At 43.1% G+C, this 26,708-nt stretch overlaps 1 protein-coding gene across 1 annotated transcript in view; it reads right to left on the bottom strand.

Moving 5' to 3' along the window:
• The window catches only part of RNF217 (ring finger protein 217), a 198,445-nt gene that overhangs the window by 110,693 nt on the left and 61,044 nt on the right, over window positions 1–26,708 (bottom strand). The window contains exons 2-4 of the mRNA XM_041732879.1: window positions 25,541–25,736; window positions 24,324–24,384; window positions 18,776–19,399 (exon numbers count right to left, since the gene is read on the bottom strand). Of these exons, the coding sequence (XP_041588813.1) occupies window positions 18,776–19,399; window positions 24,324–24,384; window positions 25,541–25,736 (881 nt within the window). The remainder of the gene's footprint in view (window positions 1–18,775; window positions 19,400–24,323; window positions 24,385–25,540; window positions 25,737–26,708) is intronic.

Below are 26,708 nucleotides of genomic sequence, written 5' to 3'. Positions count from 1 at the left end.
CCAGCACTTGGTTTGCATCAGACTTTTTGATCTTGGCACTCTTAAGTGTGAAATATCTCATTTTGTTGTTATTAACTTGTTTCCCTCACTGGTATGAATCATATAAAGTCCTAATAATGAGTATGAACCTTTTTGGTATATGTTATTGGCCATGTGTTAAACGTTGCATTTTTCTATTGAATGATCTTTTTCTCATTGACCTGAAGAAGTTTTTATACAGGAGGGAAAATAATCCTTTATGAGATATATTCCAAAACCATTTTCCCAAGCTGTGAATTGTCCTTTACCTTACTTTAAAGTTTTATTTTCTCCCCTCAGAGATTTCTCACTGAGATGAAATAAGTCATTTTCTTTTAGAGTTGTATTTCTCAGAGCTACCTAAGAAATCTTTTCTTATACCAAGGTTACACATACTCTGAAAATCTATCCTACTAACAGATTTAAAAACTGATTTATACATAGAGGTCTTTAATATATCTGGGCTTCATTTCTCTACACGATGAGATCTTAACTTTCATACGGAAAGCCAATCATCCTTATACATTTATTGAAATGTCTACTCTTTCCTCATTGATTTATGTGTCAATCTTCATTATGTCCCCGAATACAAGTTACTGGCTCTCATTCTTAGCTCTTTTTTTTTCTGTTCCATTGATTTAATTGTGTATATCTATGAAAAAAGGTATAGCATTAATTAGCTTATTTTTAAAATGTCTTGATATTTAGGAGGGCAAATTTTCCTTCCCTATTTATTAAAAATTTCTTTGTTAATCTCAAACCTTTATTTTCAACACATAAATCTGTTGATATGCATTAGATTTATAGGCTAATCAGGAAAACTGACATCTTTAGACACTGCACCTTCCCACCCAATGGGACATATCTCTCCATTAGTTCAGATCTTCTTGTATTTCCCTCAATGATTAATATTTTCTGTGTAAAGATCATGCATGTCTTTAGATTTACTTCTAGGAACCTGTTTGAACATAATTTCTCTTTCTCCTTGGTTCTGGCTGGTGAATAGTATACCCAAGATTTCTGTGGGTTGCTGCTATAGCTAGTTAATCTACTAAACTCTCTTATTAGTTCTAATAGTTTATCTCTGAATTCTCTTGCATATTCTCTTTAGGTAATCTTATCCTCTAAAAAATGGAGATTATTCTCTTCCTCTCCAAACTATATATCTTTCTTTTTTCTATTTCAATGGTTGGGGTATCCACACCACAATAAAGCTAAACAGTGACAGGAGAAGCAAGATTCATTGTCTTTTTTCTGCTTCTAAGGTTTCACCACTAAATTTGATATTTAGTATAAGTTTTTTATATATCTCTAAAATCCTAAGAAACATGTTACTTTTTATTTGAATGAATGTTATCTCTTCATCTATTAAAATTATCATATGGTTTCTACTCCTTCGATCTATTAATATGATAAATAATATGAAATAGATTTGTTGATGTTAAATCAAGCAGAGCAGAGGCACCCAGGTGGCTCAGTCCTGAGCCTTCAGCTCAGGTTGTGGTCTTGGGGTCCTGGGATGGAGCCCCACATAGGGCCCCCGCTCAGAGGGGAGCCTGCTTCTCCCTCTGCCCCTCCCCCTGCTCATGCTCTCTGTCTCTCAAGTAAATAAAATCTTTTTTTAAAAAAAGAATAAAATCAAACAATTATAAATAAACAAATAAAGCATATCAGCATTCCTAAGGTAAGTTCTCCTTGATTGTGAGGTAAGAGTGGCTTTTTGAAATGCATCTGCTGAATTTTATTTGCTTGCATTTTATTTAGGATTTTAAAAGTTAGTATTAATGAGGGAAGTGGAGCTACAATATCCTATTTCTTGTTTTTGTATTATGCAAGTCTCCCTTTATGAAACTCATATGAGCTTCATGATATAAACACCTTGTGCAATGTGCAAGCTTTCCTATACACCGACCCATTAAATGTCTTTTCCAAGAGTTATATATGGTTATTATATGGCAAAAACTGAAGTTAAATCTCCTAACTCCAAGCTCTTTTTACTGGTCCCATAAGTAAGCACTACACCGAAACAGATCCACAAGACACTGGAAGAAACTAAGTAATTTTAGTAGGGATAAAAGATCACTATTATGCACCTCCCCCTTTACAAAAGTGTTGGTGATCATGGAAGATGGACTAGAATGGCCAGTATGGGTATTAATATTTCTTACTGGTCATCTCTGTTCATGTAAATGTGTGATTGGAAAAAAAGGTAGCTTGGATACACTGATGTCTACCTCAAATTAGATGACCTCCAAGGTCCTTTCCAGGACTGAGAGTGTAGGATGTAAATCCACTAGGCCACTACTCAGGCTCTAAATTTATATTTGTCCTGGCCATAGTTCATGTGCTACTTCAGTCCTCTAGTCTTTGTGCCTTCCTCTCTATACTAAACAGACATGACTATTCAGATCTCTAGCCCAATACCTTGATTATCATGAAAAGCAAATCATCACAAGAATTGGACTGACTCTAGCTCCCAAGACATAAAAAACCTTTCAAAGTTAGTGGCTCTAAATCATTTTTGGAAAATGGCATGAAAATTCAATAAATGTTATAGAGCTACTCACCAGGGAAAGGATTTTGCATAAGATTTAGGGCATTTATAACTATTCTGAAGATGGTCTATAAACTGATAAGACCAACAAGTAAAGAACTATTTGGGAGGGCATTTATAACTATTCTAAAGATGATCTATAAATTGATAAGACTACCAAGTAAAGAACTATTTGGGAGGAGCAAGGAGGCTGAAGCAGCAAACAAGAGACAGAAAGCATTCTTTTTTTTTTTTTCCTTTAAAACAAAGTACTCTAAAAAGTGGACCTTCTACTATGACAGTTACACATCTACTTCTTCCCTTTTCTCACAGAAAGCAACCTGCTAGCCAAGGAAAGATGAATGACTTCCCTTCGCAGTTCCTCAATCTTACTCAAAGATAACATCCAAGTACTCCAAATCCATTTCCACTGTTCTCATCAGAAACAAGGAAATTACTTTCACGTACCATAACAGCATCAACTTATGACACTTTTTTTCTGATAAATCAATGATGTATCCAAGCTAAGTTGGGAAACAAATGTTTTCATATCATACAGAAAATTTTTAAAGGTTTTAGACTGTAGGCACATAAGTAAAACAACTGTTTTCAGGTAGGACCTACCGTAGCATCATATGCAAATCTATTATTAGCAATAAATAGTCTACAAGATGGTAATGGCTATGAATTATTGTATACATGTGCTATTTATACAAAATGCAATGCAGGAATACTTTTTTGGGTGGCTGAGGATGGGGTTTGGACTATGGGACTTTTCCATAAAATGAGTATCAACCACATTTTTTACTATAGAAAATATTAAAGTATCTATAAAGTAAAATAAACATTGAAAAAAACGTTAAAAAAAGGAAAAAAAAGGAAAAATATTTTGTATTACCATATGAACTAGCTTCTATTTTTCAATAAAATAAATACTTCTGAGAAAAATAAAATGCTAAAGTACTGAGATCCCAAAGTCAAATCCCATTCATACTTATAGAAGAAAAATACTGAACTCACTTGGAAGTGATCTGATTCTTGAAAGGAAGATGAATACGGGGGGTGAGATAGTGAAATTGTTTGCAAAGAATTGAAATAAGGCATTACAAACTGAATATTCTAACCATAAAATATAAAGTCCAGTTGTTAAATTACTTTACTTTTTCTCAAATTGTTTTATAACCATGGCGTACTCCTGTACGCCACCCAGTAGGACTAGTCACTCTATCTAATTTGAAAATATTTTAAATTTAGTAAAGACTACTGTTCTGTAAACTACTCTTATCCAGTGGTAACAGTTAATGGAGAGACAACTGAAAAGCTTGTCACAATACAAATGTATAGGGTTTATATTCTTCTAAAATCTAGGCAACCCCTATACGAAACAAATCAAATCTATTTTAAAGATAAAGACTTAGGGTTTTCTCATAATTTTTAAAATAAAATCACATCGACATTTTATTACTTCAACTGAAATATTTCTGGTTTTACGATCAACGACAGAGTGTCACTAGAGGAAACACTTCAGGATGCTCTAAAATAAACAAATGAAAGTATAGGCTGAGGGGGAACTCAGTTACTCTGCATAAAATCAACAAAGCAAATCTCTTTTTTAAGTAGCTGCTTTCTCAGGTACTCATACTAAAAACAAGGAAAAGGACAGCCACAGCCAAAATAAAACAGCCCCTGCAAGGGTAAGCCCGGACCCCAGAGCCCTTCCCAGGAAAGGCAGAGGAACTAGACCTGACACCCAAAGAGAATACTGTGAGGAAAATAAGAATTAGAAGAGACAGGCATGTGTAATAAGGTAGGAATTGACTGAGGAAGCACATGACAGTCGTTCAAAACCATTTTTAAAAGTAAGAACAAGAACAAAGTAGAATTACCAAAAAATTCTAACAACTTCCTCTTACAGCTGAAGGTTGACCAGTAAGACCTCTGTGATCTGTGGGAAACTGAGGTCTCAGTTCCTGTTTGTTTTAAATAATGACAAAAGTGAACTGGTGAGAATAAATTGAGGAAAGATTAAAAACAGGAAAGTGCAAAAAAGTAGCAGAGGACAACTCAATTTCTTTGATAAATTGATTCTTTCCATCAGTAAAGTAATAATTATGTACACCTGTTTGAGAGATATTTTCGTATTTTTTGATTGGTGACTTTTTACATGGTGTCTTTGGAGTCAAACAATTAAGACCAACCAACCGACCAAACCAATCCATCCCAGACAGGTAAAATGTGAGAAGAGACCAAGTGGAATGGAGGGAGGTTCGAAAAGTGATAGGACAGCAGACAGTCACACTTGTTCAAACCACCGCCATGTCTGCTCTGAACTCCTGCAGTTGCCTCCCCACCTACCTCCCCGCTGCTCTTCTTGCCACCCCACTCCCCAAACTAAATTCCTTCACCAGAAAGAGGCCAGAATTTTTTACAGCATTAATCGTCATCTTACAGTTCTACCAAATGGCCCGATGACTTCCCATCACATTTGGATTAACGTATCAATTCTGTATCAATAGAGGGCAACACAACTCTACGGGATCTGGCCTGCATGGACCTCTGTGAGCCATCTCCAACCACGCTCCCCCCGGGGCTCTCTGTCCTTGACACACAGTAGGCCTGTGGTCCTGGCTTTGCAGAAGGACACTGGGACCCTCTGCCTATGGTGCTCAGCTCTGTGCTGAGGTCTGTGTTCTGCTAGCCCTTGCTCACCATTCAGCTCTCACCTTTCCACCTTATTTGCCATACTATCCATCTGAGCTTCTCTCTCTAGTCATGGTGGCCTGCACACCCTATTTCCACAAGTGTGTTCCTGAGTGTACACGCATGCCTGCTCACTCCACCTCACTTGGAGAGATGCCCTACCCCTAACCCTCTTCTCCTCTCCCTATGTATTAAAAACCATTTTTAAAACAATAGCCAAGGTCAAACATTTTCCTATTCCCATAAACACAGTTTTCTCTTCCTAGAACCACTTAAGTCAACAGTCTGCATCACACAATTTAGTCATAAACATCCCTTAATCTTTGCCTGGAGAGTTTATTTTTCATCTACTGAATTCCTAAATTTGCCACAAGGACAGATCACAGACTACTTAAGGGGAATACACTGTCACCTCCCATAGAGAACAGCAGAGTGCTAAGCAAATATTGTGTTCTGCAAATATTTTTAATAGAATAAGGGTACTCTAGCTCCCCCTTTCTCCTTTGATTCCTTTAAACCCAACTGCCTACTAGAGCGCAGATCTTTATAGCTCAGACCACAGTGAAAGAAAGTCTCGGCCAGTGGAAAAGATTGCTCTACGTAAACATCTCTGTAACTCACTGATTATCTATTGGAACACGCGCTTCAATTTGTTTTTCCAGAACTAATGATGAGATAAACAGTAATTCTTTGATCTTGTCTCAGCCACAGTCTTATGTTCAGAAGCGGTCACTTTGTGATATGACTGTGCAGAGTTAAGGGCAGTTTATGGCCACAGATCAGCGTGACATTAACCCCCCTGGGAGGAGACTGCCTGCTTGGTCCTGGCCTCATTAGCACCCTGAGCAAACTAACAGGGATCTGTCCAATCCATCTAGATTACAACAAGCCAAAAGGATATTCAAACACAATAATCCAAAAGTTCCAATAAATTATTCAGTATCCTGATTTTATTTTTTCTAGTTAATGATGCAGAACATCTTACTATTACTAATAAAAGTATTAATAATTATGAAAGGAATAGGTTAGAACTAGCTTCCTTATTTTTAATGCTTTTCACTCAGCATTTGGTGATACTGATGCTCTAAGGTCTGTGTTCCTTTTGATACATTGTTTTAATGACTGGCAGGGCTGAAAAAAAAAAAAAAACACCTCCATGTGGGCACAGAGTGCAAAAAGCATAGTTACCTGTACTTACTAAATCATTATCCTTATTTTTGGGTCTCATCTACCAATTATACAAAGAATGGTGCAGAAATTCAGCCAACAGATTTACATTTTCCCTTGTATCAATAAACTATTCTTTTTTTTTTTTTTATGATAGTCACAGAGAGAGAGAGAGAGAAGAGAGAGAGAGAGAGAGGCAGAGACATAGGCAGAGGGAGAAGCAGGCTCCACGCAGGGAGCCCGACGTGGGATTCGATCCCGGGTCTCCAGGATTGCGCCCTGGGCCAAAGGCAGGCGCCAAACCGCTACACCACCCAGGGATCCCTATCAATGAACTATCCTTACAACTCATCAGAAAACGATAAATTTTTAAACAAATGGGTTAAAACCTGGGAAGCAATTCATTTGGATGATTTTTAAGCAGGACAGAAAATTGTTTCCAAGTTTTTAAAGTTTACTGATCTACTTTTTAAAGAAAAAGACATAACTGAACAAAGTATTTTTCAAAAATCCTGAAATCTAAAAAAAAAAAAAAAAAAAGTATTGGGAAAAATTACTGTTCTTTCAAGTGTTTTCTTTCCAAGCTCCTAAGCTCTCCCTTTACCTTGAAGCCTCAATGACTCACAAGGTGGCACTAAAAACGAATAACTAAAAAGGTAAACCCAAGGGATAACTATTTTGGTTGATTTAAACTAGACCTGAAATACATGAATTTACCCATAAATGACTATACTCAGATTTTCACAAATCAAGATCAGCAAATAATCCTCCTATGATATATCATTAAACAATCTTGAGACCTTCACACACACATATGCAATTTTAGCATAAAATGCCAACACACGGGACACATAATATTTTTCTTTATTTTTAGAAGCCTATTCTTTGCAAAGTGTAGCTTTCACAATCATGAGGAGGAAAAATGATAACATAAGAAATTTTAAGAAACACTGAAGTTAAGGGTATAACTTATTAAACGTAGGATAAAATGAGAGCTCTTGGGATTGCACCTGTCATTTCCCACCATGGGCATCTCCAGCTGGAGAATTAAAACACCACAAAACATAACAAAACCTACTCTGTACAGAACTATGGGAAGAAGTTCACTTTCCCCACCAAGGTCAGATGTTTACCTAAAAGGGGTGCACTGAGAGTAGGCCATATCAAGGTCACGTCTCAATTGATCCTACCACTCTACAGAGACGTAAACTAATTAACCAAACAGGGAACATCAGAAAAAAAATAGTATCATCAAAAGAAACAAAATGCTGGTGAAATATTATGAGCAATTATTTTATTTTACTTTACCTGCTGTTTCAAATTGTTCAGCAACCAGAGGAAAAGACTGCAGTGGTTTAACTTGCCACATACAACTCAGAGCTAATGAGCTTCAGGAACACTGAGTATGGCCAGTGTGAGGAATATAATCATGTGAGGAAATAAAGCAAGAATCGACACCAGGAAAAGGGAAGTAATTTGCTAGGTAGCCTATAATTAGCCTCTGAATCTTACAGTAGAGAATATTATTGAGGCAAATAGCTTAGGAAGATTTAAAAAGGGATTAGTCATTCACATGAATGAATAAGCCCAGAATTTAGTTACCTGAACCAGAGGGGGGAAAAAAGGCACCTCATAAAAGCCATATAACCCGTCTGTTTCAGGGTATGCAGGTCCTCAGTCTGGAAGAGGTTTCTAAGAAAAATATATATGCTACTTGAAATTTAGAAATCATTGATCAAATGATAGAATAACCCAATCAAACTAGAATATCACAAACAATAAATATCCAACAGTGGGCCAAACTAACAAAGATTAACGAGGGTGGTCAATTCCAAGGCATCATTAGAAATAGTATTATTTCCGTACAGGACGGGCCCGATCTACAGAAAAATATGTTACCTCGACTGTTCTTACTCAGAAAAAGATACGTAACTTTTCCAAATAATAATTTAACTATTACTGAAGCTAAAATTTTGATACGACGGAAAGGAAATTATATTCTATAGAATAATTCTAACTGGGGTTAATATTCAGACTAACCAGAAGCTGATCCCGACCTTGAGATATTTCCATTACAGTGGAATTAATTTAATTCTACAGTATTTAATTTTAATAAAGAGAATGGCTTCTACCAAAGCTTTGCTTAAAACTAGATAAAACTTTATTAAATTATTCAAGAATAAAGCACGAAAACACAACACCAAAGCATATGAGTTGGAACTATTTAATGAAATGATCGCTAAGACATTAAATAAAAAGAATTAAAATTCAGGTGTAAAAGATTTCCTACCTGAATTAACAACATTTTTTTTATTTGTCTGAAGCAATGTGATGCTTTAAAAATGCAGTCCCCAATTTTTTGACACTTGCACACAGACACAAAAAAAGCTGGGGTCTCAGTTCTTTCCTCTTGAATCTGGGCGGGCTTGGGACTGCCTTGTCAAGTGACACAGAGTGACTTCCAGGGTTTGCGTGGAAAAGATCATGCAGCTCCTACCTGGCTCCCTGGAGACTCTGGCTCCAGCAGGTGCCACCCCCCATGTAAGAAGCCTGTCGCCCCGAGATTACCATGCTGGCAGGGCCAGGGGCAGGGACTCCTGCGGATAGTCCCAGCTGAGCCCCCTGCCCACAGCCAGCTCCAGCTGCCACCACGTGAATGAGCTGGCATCTGACCACAACTGCGTGAGAAGTCAAAGGTGTGAACTCTCCAGCTGAGCCCTCCCCAAGTCTCTGGCTGGTATACCACCATCAAAATAAAATGGTAGTCTGAACTCCCTCGGTCCTGGAGGAATTTGTTACACAGGGGACACAATAACTGGAAGAGGTTTTATAATTAAAGAGGTACCTCTGGGGATAAATGGGATGTCAGGATAGAGACACAGGCTGCAGCCTTCCATCATACTCAAAATTTAAATATACCGTGGAATAAGATACCAGAAATTCAGGCTCAAATATTCACCTTATTGTTCCACCAAGCTACACTTATTATAATTTACTTTCAACCATCCACCCAGCCTTTCCACAAATATTTATTGTGCACCTACTTCATCCTGGGCTCTGAGCTGACTGCTTACTGTCAACACAGCTGAAAGAGAGCGTTGGGGGCAGAAAAATGAATCAAACATCAAGTCATCACTTACACATATAATTACAAAAGGGGATAGAAATACAATGACTGCAGAGGGGCAAAGGCCTCTGAAAGCCTTCACGGCAGATTGATTTGAGTCTGGAGACTTAAGGAAGGCTGAGCTCTGAAGAATGAGGAGAAATTCACTCAGCCAGGGAAGGAGAGAGCAGGCCTGGAAGTGAGAAGGCACGAATGAGCAGAACAGAGGCCAAACCCCAGCAGCAGTGTTATGAACTGAGATCTTTACAGAGAGCAACGGGAAGGTCTTAGAGGTTTCTGAGCAAGATAATGAAATGTTGAGATTTTCATTTTAAAATATCGCTTTAGCTATCTAATGCAATACTTCCAACGTTGACAACACCAGCCTCCAGCGTATTAATTCTCTATGGAGTAAATAATAAGTCCACTCCACAGATATTCCTTTCATGCCTCCAACATGTCAAGAGGTAAGAAACGAATTAGCAAAAGAGATGAGCTCTACATACTTCAAGCTCTACGGTCTAATGGAACATAGAGCAGGAAATGGGAAATTTAAAGACAGTGCAAGAGGGCACCTGGGTGGCTCAGTGGTTGACGGTCTGCCTTTAGCTCAGGTTGTGATCCTGGGGTCCTGGGATCGAGTCCCAAGGAGCCTGCTTCTCTCCCTCTGCAGGTGTCTCTGCCTCTCTCTCTGTGTCTCTCAAGAATACATGAATAAAATCCTTTAAAAAAAAAAGTGAAAGGAAAATCTTACCAGAGGTACAGAGGGTTGTCAAATTTTGGAAGGATGCTTAATCCAGATATAGGGAACCTAGAAGAATTCCCAAAGGAAGAGGTGCCTGAGCTGAGACTAGAAAAATCAGTTAAACATGAAAGGCAAACAGAATTGAGGGAATGAGGAAAAAAAGTGGATCCTCCTAAGACAGAACCTCATGTCACTGAAGGTAAAGGCTCATAATGAAGAGAGTCACGGAGTGTTCAGGGAACAAAAAGAAGTTTTATATGGGTGTAGGCTGAGAGGGGACCAGCAAATGGGAGTTCACGCACTCAGGCACGCGTAAACTCCTCTGTTTAGACTCTAAGAGTAAGAGGCAGACACAGAAAGGCTAAGATGGGGAGTGCCAAGACCAGTCGAGCATCTTATTAAAAAGAACTCTGGCTGTCGTGTGGAGAACAGACTGGAAAACAGTCATGATTGGAACACTGGGACCAAATGGGAAGCTGCTGTTGGAATCCAGGACAGAAGCGGTGGAGGCCTCAGCAGGCAGATGTCCAGAGAAATAGAGAGAAGTAGAGAACAGGATAGAACTATGTTTAGGAGGTAGAACTGAGAAGACCTGGCGATTAATTAGGTGTGAGAGGTGAGGGAGAAGAAGAACTCAATGATGACTCCCAAGTTTCTGACCTGGGTACAGCTGATGGAAAAGGAGACCCCGAAGGAGGAGCAGAGCTTCAGGGTGCGGGAAGGACAATGAGAAAAGGGAGATTTAGTTTTGAGACGTTGAAGGTGGCTGTGGGTGGGACAAAGGGACATGTGCAGGAGACAGATGGTTACAGGTGCTGAAGGTGAGGAATGATGCAGGCTAGAGGAAAAGATTTGGAAGTCAAGAGAACATAGGTGTTACCTGAAACGCTGGGAGTGGATAAGCTGGTCCAACTAAGAGTAGAAAGTGTGAACCAAGAGGGGTCAGGACATGGCCAACAGTAAGAGATGGAAATATAAGAGAAAGCCCAAATGGAAACAAAAGGAATGGCCAGGGAGTCAGGAAGAAATAGGAGATTATGTTGCCATTAAAACTTGACAGTAAGCCCAACTATAGCTTTTCTTGACTCAATTTCTCCTGATTTTCTTACGTGAAGATGAGGCCGGGTTTGGTAGCCATCCCATCCCTGGACCTGGGCAAGCATCCTCCACTTCCTCAAAATATGTAATTAAGTTTCTTCTCCTTCTTGGACTAGAAGGCTTGTGATTTTTATATGACACAAATATAAATTTAAAGGAAAAATAGAACAACTATATTTAGCTTAGAAATAAGATGATAAATGTAAACAATGTAAAAAGCCCATGGGTTTTAGAGGCATATGGACCTAAATCCCACTTCCACCATTTCTCAGCCACGTGCTTTAAGGCAAGGCGTTCAATCTCCCTGACCTGGAGCTTCACCATGTAGCCTTCTATTACCTGCGGCCCAGAAATGGAGCTGTTCCTATTTTCTCAAACCCATTATAATCAGAAAGTCAACCCCACCAGTGCCAATGGAAACAGTACTGTTCACGGTTGCAAATAACCTCCTGTTGGGAAATCGATGGTCAAGTTCAACCCTCATCCTGCAGAAATTATCAGAAGCATTAGACAAAGCTGATCACCCCTCCCTCTTCAAAGCACCATATGGGTTTGCTTCTGGGTAACCACTCTACCTTGGTTTCCCTCTTGCCTAACTGGCCCACTCCCTTTTAGACTCCTTCCTGGTTCCTTCACATGTCCCAGGTTCCATATTGGTAAACGTCGCTGTGGCCCCAGACTCAGTCCTCCTCTAACTGCTATCACTTCCCAGGTGATCTCATCTAGTCTCACGGCTTTAAATACCATCTACGCGCCCAGAACTTTCAGATGTCTATTCTTTTGTTCCCATCCCTCTTCTCAATGCCAGATGCCAACTGCCTCCCCGGTATCCCTTTGTGAATGTCTAAACAGCCTCTGAAACTTAGCACGAACTCCCAATTCTCCCGAAACCTAGTCCTCCTACGATTCCTCATCGCATTAAATGGCAGCCCCATTCTTCTCATGGCTTTGGCTCAAAACCTGAGTCATCCGTAGCTCTTTCCCTCTCATCCTACACTCAGTCATCAGCAATATTTGTCAGCTCCATTGTCACGATACATTCAAAATTTAACCAGCTCAAGCCCTCCTCACCTCTAGCACCCTACTCTGAACTACACCATCTCTCTGGATCCTTGCCATAGTCTCCTGATGTCTTCCCTTCTTGACCCCTATGGTATATTCTGCACAAGAGCCACAGTAAATTTCTTTTGAAGGTTAAGTTGTATCTGGTTAGCTCAAAGTCGTCTTGTAGCATCCCATCCCACTCAGAGGAAACACACATTGTCTAGGGTCCTAAAGTCTTCTCTGACCAGCTTTCCCACACCTGCTGTTTGCTTCTTATCACTCCCCATCTGATTCCCTATGCTTCGGCCACATGGATCCCCTTCCCGTTTCTGGACCACCCCCAAGCACGTGCTGATCTCTGGAACTCTATACTTACTCCTTCCTTAAATAGCCTCGTGGTTTGTTCCCTGACTGCCCCGACGAAGATCTCTACCCAAAGGTCACCTTGTAAGACCCTCCCTGATAGCCACCCCCCCAATTGTAAGTATACCCAGAACAACCTCTTCTCCACCATTCCTTATCATCCTTCTATTGTCTCTTTCTCCAAAGTCCTTATTATCCTCTAATATACTAATTTTTTTCCTTATTTTATTATCTATCTTCCCCCAGCCTTGTATATAAGGTCCATGAAGCCAGAGACTTTATCTATTAGTTCTTTATCTGTTTATCTGTTAGTTCTCTGAATCCCCAACAGCTACAGCAGCGACTGATATATAATAGGTATTTAATATATAAGTGAATTAAAAGTAAATTATTTGTGGAAACTTAAAAACTCAAGGGTAATAACCCCAAAGTTGATGAGGCAAATAATACTGATACCGTGGAAAGAGAATGACATACTTTGGAAATAATTTTCCTGTAGACGCTTTTGATTTTAAGACGTAATTTGATTTGGGAAGGTTCATTTAGTTTATCAGATGAAGCTCTTCTGACAAAGTGAATTTGAACAACATACACAAATGTTTCAAATATTATAAATATAAAGATTTGCCTTAATGTCATGAATGATCCAAAACAAACTTAGCAAAATGATGTTTTAAGTAAAAGTAGTAAATATTTTGAGAGGAGCAAGCTATTTGATAATATTTTATTTCCAACAATTAAAGCCCTGAGAAATATGTATATTAAGAAATAAATAACAGATGAATTTATTACCTTGGCTTAAACATAATAGGAGGAATTGTAATATGTTTACTGAACGGTAAACTGGTGTTCCAGAATAGGTTTAATAAAATCCTCCCAAAAAGTAAGGAGAGAAAAAGGGACCCACAATTGTCTGGCAACTTAGAAGCTTATTTATACCACCTGATAAAGCTGAGAAAAAACACCATGCATAATGTAGAAGGCCCTAAGATGGCTCCTTGAGGGAACGTAATGCATTTAAGAGTATCTCATGGTACTTGGCCTACTGGTACCCGAGAGATGTTTGTTTTATGCATAAATGGCACACTAATAAATGAATACATTAATTATAAGAAATTACCAATCAGGTGTCTGTCGACAGTGCCCATGACAAACTCAATATAAAGCTGGGAGCTTAAGTCCTAATTCTCTTTTTTCTCTCTCTCACATCAGGAATAAGAAAGAGGCTTCCAGTATAAAAGCTGAGCTCTACTGCAGAAGGGGAAAAAAAAAATCACCACTCTAAAGGTTTCCATTGACGCCCTGGGTAAGTAGTAATACTCCTACTCGCCGTGTTATTTGAGATCTCCTAGGCAGGGGAGCACAGCGCCGGGTTTTGCTTCCCAGCCTCATCTCCAGACAGCTGGAAGAGACGGGAAGGGAAACACCCAGGCGGCCCACAGACTAGGCCCTGCTGGCCCAGAACACAGCCCTCACCAGGAGGCTCCTCTGCAGAAGTCAAATGCCAGCTAAAATCAGATTTTGAAAAGTAAAAGGAAAAAGATTATTAAAGAGGAATGAAGAAGTTATCAGAGACTTATTATTAGAAACAGAAGAGAGAAATAAGGGCATGAGTCAGTGAGGTGTGAACGCAAATGTTATCGCACCCTTCAAACACACACGTGAGCACAAGCAGGCAAAAATCCGTGCACGGAAGCCTAAGTTGACATATGCCTTAACTCTCACTTTCCAAATGTGGAGAGTGGCTTAACAGATTTCGGTCTCATTCTTCTTCACATTTTCAGGGCTATCGAAATCACACCTGGCATGACGGAATGTGAAAATTCACCTGTGTGAAGACGGCTGCATTCAAACTCCACGTTGAACACGTTAGTGTCTAAAAATATACAGGTTGGTTTAAGATTCAACGGGGGGGAAAAGTAGGTTATACTTGTACCCATAAAGGTCTGCATGACTCAGAGTTTAATAATAGGATACATAAGATGTCACCCTTAGGTCACTGATTCTAGGGTGACTATAGTAAACTGCCATTTTAAGACATCACCATCTCGCAGCTGTTTTGTTCACAATCTGTAGAAGAAATGTGTTGCTTGTCTCTATTAATACTCCCCTGACAGGTGTATACATTCCAACTCATATGCATCTGCCAATTGGGAGCGCTCTGAAGCCGAGCGATGAAAGCCACGACAGCTGTTACCTTTAGACAGGCCTTGGTGTGCTCAATTCTCTCCTCTACCCAGAGAGCTAAATATTAATACTTTGTGTTGTAACATATTTTCCTGTCTAAAACCAAAATCACAAAGGAAAGACAGCAGAGGGGGATTTCTGAAACAAGCACGGTATCTCTCTATGAAATAAAGTAGGCAACCACCTTTCCTGCCAGGGACATGTGGTAGAGGCCAAACCAGCTGAGAAGGTCAACGCTGACAATGGCTCACTGACCTGCAAGGGGCTGCAGACATCCCCGGGACTGTGTGCTTTAGCCACAGGTCACGGGGAAATACTTCCACAATGAAAGTATCGATGATTTATGTACGCAGGCAATATAAACTAATATTATATATATATATATATATATATATATATATATATATATATATATATATATTAGCTTCCCCTGGGTCATGGCGCTCTAGAGCCTCCGAGTCGACAATACCCATGTAGTTAGTGCCAAGGATTATGATTTATCAGTTCACCTCTCCACCATGGCACGTGAAGGGTGGATGACACACACCACACTGTAAAGCCATCCCACAAAGAGGGGTTCCCTGCAGACCCAGTCACCGTGATGACTGGAGAATTATGTTTTGAGAAATAAAACAATTATTTCTAATGCTCAGTCTGTAGGTACTTAAGTCATGGCCCAATCTGCTTCCTCTGTGCTGAAATAATGCCCAATCTCCTCTCCGGCCTTCGTTGCACATCCAGCCCGTGGTGGCACTCGTGGAAATAAGACATCATCTAAAAATCTGTGTCCTTACCTTCCAAGCTCATACCTTCCTTCAAAGAACTCGGCATCTCCTTATAGAAGAACGGGAATGTAACCAGGCAATAGTCCAACTCACATTTAGTATGCATTTTTAGATATTTGTATAAAACGCTGAAGAGAGGCGGCTCCCCTCTATTTTCTTAAATGATGCTAAACAATGCACTATTGGACACAAATTCAAAAAATGACGAAAAATGTCACTGATAACTTTTTCTTTCAAATATATCATTTTCTTTTAAAAGAGCGTAAGGGCCCCACAAGTTCCGGCTTAACAGATTTTAGTCGGTCAAACCCAAGAAAGCTTATAAAATGAGAAAGAAAGCACTCACTGTGCCCTTTTGATCTGGCTCAGAAAGGCAACAAAACAACTCTGTAGTCTGATTTTGTTTTGCTTTAGGACGGGTATGTCAGTGCAGATCATGGTCTGCAATTCTATTTCACCGATGAGGAAATTAAGGCCTAGAGAGGTGAAGTGACATGGAAACACAGACCCTTTGAGTAGAAGGGACCTTAGCATTAACACAGACCAGAAATATTACAACCACAGGCCTGCATTTTTGTCCAACTGGGAAAAATGCCACTTTCATATAAACCAAAAATCTGTCTAAACAAAAAATCTTAGAATATTTCTAAGTTTAATAGCAAACTTAGCAAACCTATTCTTTTTGTCTGCTGTAAGACTTTGTCCTCTGTCTTAAACATTAAGAAGCTCGGAGTAGAATTCGGTGCCTAAGCAGAATAGTACTTTCTGGCCATGGTGACCCTCATCCTCTCTGTCACTCAGTTCTTCCTAAATTCGATTAACTATTAGTTGAGTGTCTGTTCTACTTCCAACAGCATTCTAGGTGCTAAGGATACAGCAGGGAACAAACATGTATCAATTTGTCTTCGTTGGAAAGAAACTTTTTTCTTTTCTTTTGGTATAATACAGTATCTGAATACCATGAAGAAAATTAAAAAAAAAAAAAAAAAAGGGAGATCGGAGCATGGAGTGAGGCTAAACTTTATAAAGTGTGGCCAGGGAAGGCCATTTGGATGACACTTGCATGCACCACTGAAAGAGAGAAGGGGGAGGAGTAAGCAAGCAAAGGGAATGGTATCTAGGGGGATATTCCAGGCACAAGGAACAACAAATACTAAAGCCCTGAGGTAGAGGCGTGCCTGGCCTGCATGACTCATATTTTTCTTGTTTATTATTTTAAATAAAACATGTTCTTCTTTATTGAAAGTTCTGTCCCATACTTTGGAAGAAAATCAGGGACGTTCGTACAATCCTAATGACGACGACAGGCAAGCTTCAGATTCGCCTCCTAGAAGTTTTTAGTGGTTGTGCAGGACGCCACACTCACCCTGCCACCCCTCCACTCCCCATTCCTTCTCTTCTCCACTACAGATCAAAATGCTGACTTCCTCAAACTAACTTATGGAGATTTAAAAAAAAAAAAATCTGCTTTGGGGAAAGGGCCCACCTTAAGGAAATCAAACTGCAATGCAGAACCCCACCCCCCCACCCCCAATTCCGGCTACCTCCCTTGAACTTCTAAACCCCTGCATTTGTATCCAGCCTTTAAGTATTGTTACCCTGTCCACATCTCATCAGGAGCTACCTTGTATTGTTCTTGCTCACACATCTGCTCCCCTGGTGACTTCCTTGGAGCAGGGCCCCTATCTTGGGAACGTCTGAATCCCACCCCAGGGATCTGCACCGGGATGGCACCGATATCTGCTTGCCGATGATGTCAGAGCAGCTACCACAATGAGAGCAGACATTCCTGCCGGTTTAAGTATCTGTTTGGGGCTAAAGCATGAAAGAGACACCGGCCTCTTCCAGGCGTTTGGATAATCTCCACCGTCTTGGCCACCTTACTGTTTGTGTAACGTTCCATTCCAAGTTTCCCTTCGGGTTTTTGGTCGGGCACAGGACACACTCTGAGTCCACACAGCAGCGTGGATTACCCACCAAACACAGAGGAACCTCCCCGTGTGGGATCCCGGTCCGAACGCTGCGACCAGTGTCATGAAACCCTATGACGGGAAGGGCAGTGGACATAAAACTGTCACATACGAGACAGTGACCTCACAGTCCGGCCAAGCAAACAGATACAGAAGGAACAACTGCAGTGCGTGCAACACACGCGGAAGTGTTTTGCAAGTATGTAAGCAGGGGCCTAAGACTTTGCCAAAAAAGTTGGCACCTGAACCACCAGGGTTTTGGCAAAGACCAAGTAGGCCAATCGGACAGGGGATCAAAGGGCATTCCAGATGGTGCTCAACACCGACAGAGGCCGGCAGACTGGAAACTGCTGGAAAAAGTCCTTCCCCACCGGTGAGGGGAAGCTGGTCTCATGCACTCTGCAGCTTTCCAAGAAAAAAAACAAGCTTTCAAATAAGGAGCTGGGGAGGAGAGTGTCAGCACTGCTTGTTTTTTGTTAAACCTCTTGGCCTCGCTGCTCTTTGTTTTGCTCGGTTCTGTTCCCTCTTAAAGTACCGCCTGGGCCCAGCTTCGGGGAGGAGAAGTACCTCACTTTGCTGGGGAGGAAGGAAGCCGCTAGTGGGCAAGGGCCCAGGCCTGAATAAATGAATGAATAAATGAATGAATGAATGAATGAATGAATGAATGAATGAATGAAAAAAGTAAGTAACACTTCTCGTCCACATACAAGTGGAGCAGCATCAAAAACTCCCTCATGGGGGGGGGGGTGCAGGGGACAGGGCCTAAAATATTAATTCCAGTCCTTCGCTTGGCCAACTCCATGCAACCTGAAGGCACTTTGGGGCCACTCTTTGTCGGTCTCCGGGACACCAGGCCCAGGAGGCACCCTTGTCGCCCAAGCTCCTGCTTGGCAGTTTAGTTTTAAAAAGGGGGGGGGAAAAAGACATGAACAGGCGACAGTCCCCTGCAGCAGGCTGCAGCTGAAGCCGGAGGCTCCCGCGGAGGGAGGTCGCGTCGGGTTAGGGGCGCCGTGGGGGGGGGCGCGGGAAGGCGCGGAGGGGGCGGCGGCGGGCGCTCACCTGGGAGCTCAGGTAGACCCTGAGGCAGTCCTCGCACACGGCCTTCTTGCAGCAGGGCAGCGGCTGGATGGGCTTGTCCTCCAGGCACACCCGGCACATCAGCACCATGAGGGGCCCGTAGGGGTCCCCGAGCCCCGCCAGCTGCGGGTAGGGGGGCGCCCCCGGCAGGCCGGGCGCCGCGGGGAAGGGCTCGGGCGCCAGGTAGAAGTCCAGCTCGATGCTGCCGCCGTCGGGGGCGGGCGCGGGGGGCGCGGGGGGCGCGGGGGGCGCGCTGGTCACCGGGGGCGCCCGCGGCGTGGGCGTGGGCGTGGGCGCGGGCGCGGGCGCGGGCGCGGGGGGCGGGCGCTGCGGCTCGGCGGCGGGGGCCTCGGGCAGGTCGTTCTCCACGCAGAACACGGAGCAAAGCACTTGCCTCCGCGCGGAGAGCGGGCGCCGCGGGCCCAGCACGTCCAGGACCAGCTCGTCGGCGGCGCGGGCGCGGGGCCCGGGCTCCGGCTGCGGCTCCGGCTGCGGCTCCGGCTCGGCGGGCGCGTGCAGCGGGGCATCCCCGTCCCCGCCGCGGCCCCGGGCCCCCCGCTCCGGCTCCCGCTCCGGCTCCCGCTGCGGCTCCCGCTCCGGCTCCGGCTCCCGTTTAAAGGGGTTCCCCCCCCCGGGGGGGGGGCCCCCCCCCCCCCCCCCCCCCCCGGGTTCCCCCCGGGCCCCCCCCTTTGGGGTTTTTCCCCCCCGGGGGGGGCCCCCCCCCCCCCCCCCCGGGGGGCCCCCCCAAAAAAACCCCGGGGGGAAAAAAGGCGAAACCCTCCCCGGGGCCCCGGGGGGGGGGCCCCCGGGGGGGCCGGGTGGGGTTGGGGCCGGTTTGGGGGGGGGGGGGGGGGGGGGCCCGGGGGGGGCCCCCACCGGGGAACCTGGGGGCCCCTTTTCCCCCTTCCCCCCTTTTTTTAAAAAAAGGGGGGGGGAAAAAAAAAAAAAAGGGGGGGGGGAAAAAAACCCCCCCCCCCGGGGGGGGGGGGGGCCCCCCCCCCCCCCCGGGGGGGGGGGGCCCAAAAAAACCCCCCGGGGGGGGGGGGGGGGGGGGGGGGGCCCCCGGGGGGGGGGGGGGGGGGCCCCCGGCGGGGGGGGGGGGGGGGGGGGGGGGGGGGGGGGGGGCCCCCCCCCCCCAAATTTTAAAAAAAGGGGTTTTTTTTTTTGGGGGGGGGGGGGGAAAAAAAAAAAAAAGGGGGGGGGGCCCCCCCCCGGGGGGGGGGGGGGCCCCCCTTTTTCCCCCCGGGCCCCCCCCCCCCCCGGGGCCCCCCTTCCCCCCCCCCCCCCGGGGGCCCCCCCCCCCCCCCTTTTTTTTTTTTTCCCCCCCGGCCCCTTTCCCCCCCGGTCCCCCCCGCCCCCCCCCCCCCCCGGGGCCCCCCGGGGGGGGCCCCCCCCCCCGGGGGCCCCCCCTTTTCCCCCCTTTTCCCCCCCCTTTCCCCCGGCCCCGGGGGGGGGCCCCCCCCCCCCCCCCCCCCCCGGGGGGCCCCCCCCTTCCCCCCCGGCCCCTTTCCCCCCCGGCCCCGGCCCGGTTGGGGCCCCCCCCCCCCTTTCCCCCCCTTTTTTCCCCGGCCCCCCTTTCCCCGGTCCCCCCCCCCCCCTTTTTCCCCCTTTTTCCGGCCCCCCCGGGGGCCCCCCCGGGCCCCCCCCCCTTTCCCCGGGTTGGGGGCCCCCCCCCCCCCCTTTCCCCCCCCCCCCCCCCCCCCCGGGGGGGGCCCCCCCCCCCCCCCCCCCTTTGGTTCCCCCCCCCCCCCCCCCCCCCCTTTTTTCCCCCCCCGGGGGTTTCCCCCCGGGCCCCCCCTTGGGGGGGGTTTTTTTTGGGGGCCCCCCCCCCCCCCCTTTCCCCGGCCCCTTTTTTTCCCCCCCCCCCCCCCTTTTTTTCCCCCCGGCCCCCCCCCCCCTTTTTCCCCCCCCCCCCTTTCCCCCCCCCCGGGGGCCCCCCCCCCCGGGCCCGGGCCCGGCCCCCCCCCCCCCCTTTTTTCCTTTTTCCCCCCCTTTTTTATCTTGGCCTTTAAACATGACTTACTTTTGGTGCCCTTGAAAATTTTTCTTCAGACATTAATTTGAACATTAAAAAGCTGAGATTTATTAACTTATTAGAAAAATGTTATGAGATGTCAGAAAAGCTATGATTCATTTTAATTTTACACGGTAAAGGTGAAACTAATTTCTTGCCTGCTGTGGAGAAGAAATGCATAACATTTAAATATTATAAAATAATTATATAGCAAACACCTGACTTGTTTCTCTACCAGTCTTTCAGATATCCAAACAAGCAAGAAGAAATAGAAATCATTTAATTTTTAAAACAAATTCATTTCCTGTGGCACCTGGGTGGTGCAGTGAGTTAAGCATCCAACTCTTGGTTTTGGCTCAGATCCCGATCTCCGTGTGAGATAGAGCACCCCCACCCCACCCCCCGCCACCCATCAGGCTCCCTGCTGAGCACAGTATCTGCCTAAGATTCTCTAATACATACATACATACGTAAATAAATAAATAAATAAATAAATAAATAAATATTTTAAAAATCCACACATACTAATTCACTCCTGAAGAGGAATGAACAGGATGGAGTGGTCTTCTAGGTCTGCTCCTGAAAGACACAGTGGAATGTTGATCCTCACTTTCCTGTTCTCTCTTCTTCACCTGTGGAGGAAGAGAGCCTGGAACATTAAGGGAAAGAGCACCAAGAAGAAAAGAAAGGGACACAATGGTTTCCCTTTCTTTTTCTACCTTAAGTTCCCTAAATCCAAGTAACAGGCTTTTATAAAATAAAGCTAAAAAAAAAAAAACAAAAAAACAAAAAAACAAAAAAAAAACCACACAGTGTATTCCTTCAACTTCTAGGATAAAAGCCTAAATGCTTGGAATGTAGATGAAACCAAGAATAAAAAGGAGGACAAGGAACATAAGGAAAGGAGGAAGGGGAGGAAAGTGAGAAGGAAGAAAGAAAGGAAGGAGGGAAGAAGAGAAGGACAGCAGCAAGAAACGAGGGGACAAAGTTTATCTATTACTACCCAAAATAACCACTTATACATCGTTACTGTATTGAGATATTTCGTTCAAGTGTTTGCATCTATGTGTATAAGAATATATTAAGTGGTATATTCCCTTTTTCTGCTTTTTTCCCTTAGTAATATATCCTGAATATTTTCCATATAGTCAAAACATCTGTACATCAGCATGATTCATGACCATATAGAATTTTACAACATACATGCATCATAATGTATTTAATCAATTCTATTTTATTTTTCAAATTAGATTACTTATGATTTTATGATATATAACACTTAGGGGTGCTTGGGTGGCTCTGTTGGTTAAGTGACCAACTCGATTTCAGCTCAGGTCTTGATCTCTGGGTCCTGGAATCAAGTCCTGCGTCAGGCTCACCATTGGGTAGGGAGTCTGCCTCTCTCCCTCGCCCTCGTTCCCCCTCCCTCTACTCACAGGCTCACTCTCTCTCTCTCTCTCTTTAAAATAAATCTTAAAAAAATAAAAATAAATAAAATAAAATAAATCTTAATAAATTTTCTAAAAAGATATGTAATATTTAGCATATGTTAATATTTGCGTATATTAGCATATAACCTTTGTTACCTTCCTAATATACCATAGCATAAAGTCCTAAAAATTAAATTGCTTCAAAAAAGGGGTAGATGTACTTTTGGGGCTCTTGGCACATATTATCACAGAATCTTTTTTTTTTTTTTTTTTTTTTTTAATTTTTATTTATTTATGATAGTCACAGAGAGAGAGAGAGAGAGGCAGAGACACAAGCGGAGGGAGAAGCAGGCTCCATGCACCGGGAGCCTGATGTGGGATTCGATCCCGGGTCTCCAGGATCGCGCCCTGGGCCAAAGGCAGGCGCCAAACCGCTGCGCCACCCAGGGATCCCCATTATCACAGAATCTTAGCACCGATTTATAGTCCCATCAATAATGAGGCTACAAGAGAGTCTACTCTTCTAAACATTCTAAGGAATTTTTTTTTTTAATTCAAAATGCTGTAAATAACATCTCACTTTTTAATTAATAAGTACATTCTTTTAAAAAAGGGCAAGATCAAATATTGACTGTCAATTACCCTTTGGATATTTACAATGTAGCATTACGTCATTACGATTCTCTATTCCTGAAGTTATGGTTCTGACAGCTTCCTTTCCTCATCTTACTCTTCTTGAGTTACCTCTTTGCCTCTTCCAAAGTGACAATAGTGATCTAAAAGTCTTCGGAGATAAACTCAGTCATAATTAATACCTCTACATCCATAATACCAATCCTTGATTTTTAAAACACAGATTCATTCATCTATTTGAGTGCACAAACTCATTCCCAGACGAGTACTCTGCCAAGGAAATCCCGTCTCTCAACCCACACCGTGGAAGCTCCTTAAGACAAAAAGAGGTCCGCTAACTGCAAAATTGACCCTTCCTGGACAGAGAACTGGTTCGGTTCCCTCCCCACTGAAGGAGTCACCAAGACTTTGCAGTTTAAAGGTAACTCAAACTTTCTATGATCGTGGCTATGGTTTTCCAGAAATATGTCAGCCCTGGCTCTGCATATGGAATCCCCAACCTCCTCTTCCCAAGGCATATAGCGACATGAATAGAGAGATATGTTCTCTTTGTTCCTTAGCTTCTCTTTCTAAAAAGGATGTCAAGTCACAGCCTTCCCCTGACAGGCTTTGTTTATAGCATAAGTCAGGAGAATTTACACCCTGGCTCCTCCCTGGACCTGAGACTGGAATGCTTCACTGGTTCGGTAAGCAAGAGCAAGATAAATCTTTCTGTACAGCCCCCAGTACCACCGTTGCTAGGTGATTCACAGTGAAGGAAATAATTTTGTGCAAACTAAAGTATAATCAAGCATCAAAGTAACAGAGCCAAAGATGCACTTGTACAAAACAATACTTTTAACTCTGAAGCATAGAGATTTTTCTTAGCAAGAGGAAATCGCTTCCAAATTAGGGAAGAAGTAAAAGGTTATTCAGACCAGATTTGTTTAGAACAATGGGAAATGTTTACAAAACGATGTTAAGTTAAAAAAGGCAAAAGAAAAAAAAAACCAACAACCATGTAGTGTGTGATACGCTTACAACTATGTAGGCATATATATTACAAAATAAGGACAAAATTAATAGAAGTTATTGTATAAGGTTGATGTTGTTATGATTCTCTTCTTCCTAAAATTTCCAAAATATTATTGCTTTTAGATTGGACAAGAGAGAAAAAGATTTTTTAAAAGAGTAAAATAGATTCATCCTAATGAACAGAGAAATAGGCTTAGTGTTAATAGATGTCATTTGCATGTGTCCTTGTGACAGTTAAGCTAAGCAAGTTTTCCTATTTGTGTTACAATTCAATTTAAGAAACATTTTCTTAATGTCTATTAGATCCTATGTCAAGCTCTGGAAAATTTAGCTTACTAATTCGTTCAATGGAGAAAAAAAATCCTTTCCCCCAATTTTCCTTTATTATTAAGTTTAAAACATCTGAGAAACACTTTAAACTCTCCAGAGCATATGTTACCTGTATGGGGAAGCTCAGTTCCTGGCATTCGGCACATATATTACTTTTCAACAAAGCATCTCTAAAGGACAGAAACAATGACAAAATAGTCTCCTTAGTGACTTAAGCATTATATGGAACTATGGTTCTCAAATTATGTCCCAACTTGCCCTGAGGCACAAGAGCAAACTCCTAGGGGCACCGTGGGATATTCAAAATTCTTGGGTTACCTAGCTGGCTCAGTTGGTGGAGCAAGTGACTCTTGATCCCAGGGTCATGAGTTTGAGCCCCATATTGGGGGTAGAGATTATTTTTTATTTTTATTTTTTAAAAGATTATATTTATTTATTCATGAGAGACACAGAGAGAGAGGCACAGACACAGGCAGAGGAAGAAGCAGGCTCCTCATAGGGAGCCCGATGCGGGACTCGACCCCAGGACCCCAGGATCATGACTTGAAGCAAAGGCAGAGGCTCAAACACTGAGCCACCCAGGTGCCCCAGAGATTACTTTAAAAATAATAAAGTAAAATAAAATTCTTCAAGGAATCACAGCATCACCTCTTCTTGGACACCATGAAAACAACTACTGGTAAGTTGTTTGGACCTAATTACTAGTAGGGATTTCTTTTCGCCCATAGAGCACCATGAAAAATAACAGACACAGCCTGCTGCCATGGACTGAGAAGGCCTGGAAGCTCAGATTGAAGACCTTAGGCTCAGGGCAGAAACAACAGGATAAGCACCTTATACTCTTAGAAATCTATACTCTAAGTTTACAAGAGACACTTATGTAGTCAAGGTTAACCTTGCCTACAGAAAGACTTGATCCTTGCCCCCAGCTCCTAGGAGTCCCCCCTAGGCTCCGCCTGCAGGAAATGAGTCTCTTTGTTGACCTGGAGTCCTTAGGCCATGCCGCATAGTCTATGTGAACAGTGTTATTTATGGTGGGAGGTCTTAGGTCACGTGATATCAGTTTGACCTCTGGAGGTGCTGGGAACTAAGAGTAATCACATGGGTGGTTGGGTGGTTAGCCATGTGTACATCACTGACTTCCAATAAAAACCCTGGACCCCAAGGCTTGGTGAGCTTTCGGGGCTGGCAGTATGCCATTTATGTTGTCACACGTGGTTGCTGGGAGAAATAAGCACTATTCGGGCAATTCCCCTGGGAGAGGACAGCTGGTGGCTTCATGCCTGGTCTCTCTGGAAGTGTGCCTTGTATAGGTTTGCCTGTTACCGATGGTAATCTGTGTGTCCTTGCGCTGTAATAAACGTTTCCCATGAGTAGGCATGTTTGCCGAGTTCTAAAGGTCCTAGAGAATCAGTGAAACTGAAGGTGGCCTTGGAAACTTCCTGAACTACATCACTACAGAAGTGAAAGTTCATTCGCTTTATAGGTTTTTCATTTTCTTTGTTTTCCCAAGCAGAAATACCTGTCATTGAGCAGGTATGGTATCAATTACTGCAAGAATAAGCCAAGTTTAATATATATATATATATATAAAAAAAAGAGGAATAAGGTCCCCTGGGTGGCTCAGTTAGTTAAGCATCTGGCTTCAGCTCAGATCATGATCTTGGGGGCCTGGGATGGAGCCCCACGGTTGAGCTCCATGGGGAGTCTGCTTCTCCCTCTCCCTCTGCCTCTCTTCTTCTTCCCCTCTTGCCACTCATGCTTGCTCTCTCTCTCTCTCTCTAATAAGTAAATAAAATCTTTAATAAAAAAAGAAAAAGAAACGCATTATCTTGTTCTTGTCACACAAGAAAGTTGATTGCCTTATATAACAGAGATAAGGAATGGGCCCTTCTGATTTGCGGGCTGCTTGAAGTTGGCTTTTCCATTTTGTTTGCAACATCTAGCAAAGGATTAAATGATTCTGAAACTTTTTAAGCTGACAGTTTAAGCCATTCGGTTATATTTATTCTTAAATTATGGAAGATAATTATCTATTTATTTCTTAACACACTTGCTACCAGGTTGGAATGGGAGAACCCAACTGCCTTTGGGGGCTGTTAAATACCACAAGCTGTTTCTCAAACATTGTGGAATCAATAAAGCTCAAAATATTTTCTCAAATACCTAAAAAAAAAAAATCTCAATATGCAAGTGTCTTAAAAAGCTCTTTATTCACATTTTGCTAACTCATTTGCATTTTATTTTTCTTATCTTGATAAGACTTTGAAGTTCTTATTATGAGCTTTATGAGGATGGTGGCTTTAATCCCATAATTATATAATGGAAAAGCTCCAGACTAAGTAAATTTATGTTTGTATCCTAGTCCCATGTTGCCATTAATTGTCTAATGCTAGGGCCTCAGTTTTACTTCTGTGAAATGGGCAGATTGAACTGGATGGCACTAAATTTCACTCCAATATTAAAATTATCATCTTCTATTTAACCAGTAGAT

This window comes from Vulpes lagopus, chromosome 2, assembly GCF_018345385.1.
Source record: "Vulpes lagopus strain Blue_001 chromosome 2, ASM1834538v1, whole genome shotgun sequence".
In the NCBI taxonomy this organism is placed as follows: Eukaryota; Metazoa; Chordata; class Mammalia; order Carnivora; family Canidae; genus Vulpes; species Vulpes lagopus.
The sequence above is the reverse complement of the archived record's forward strand: the minus strand, read 5'-3'. Positions and strand labels throughout refer to the sequence as shown.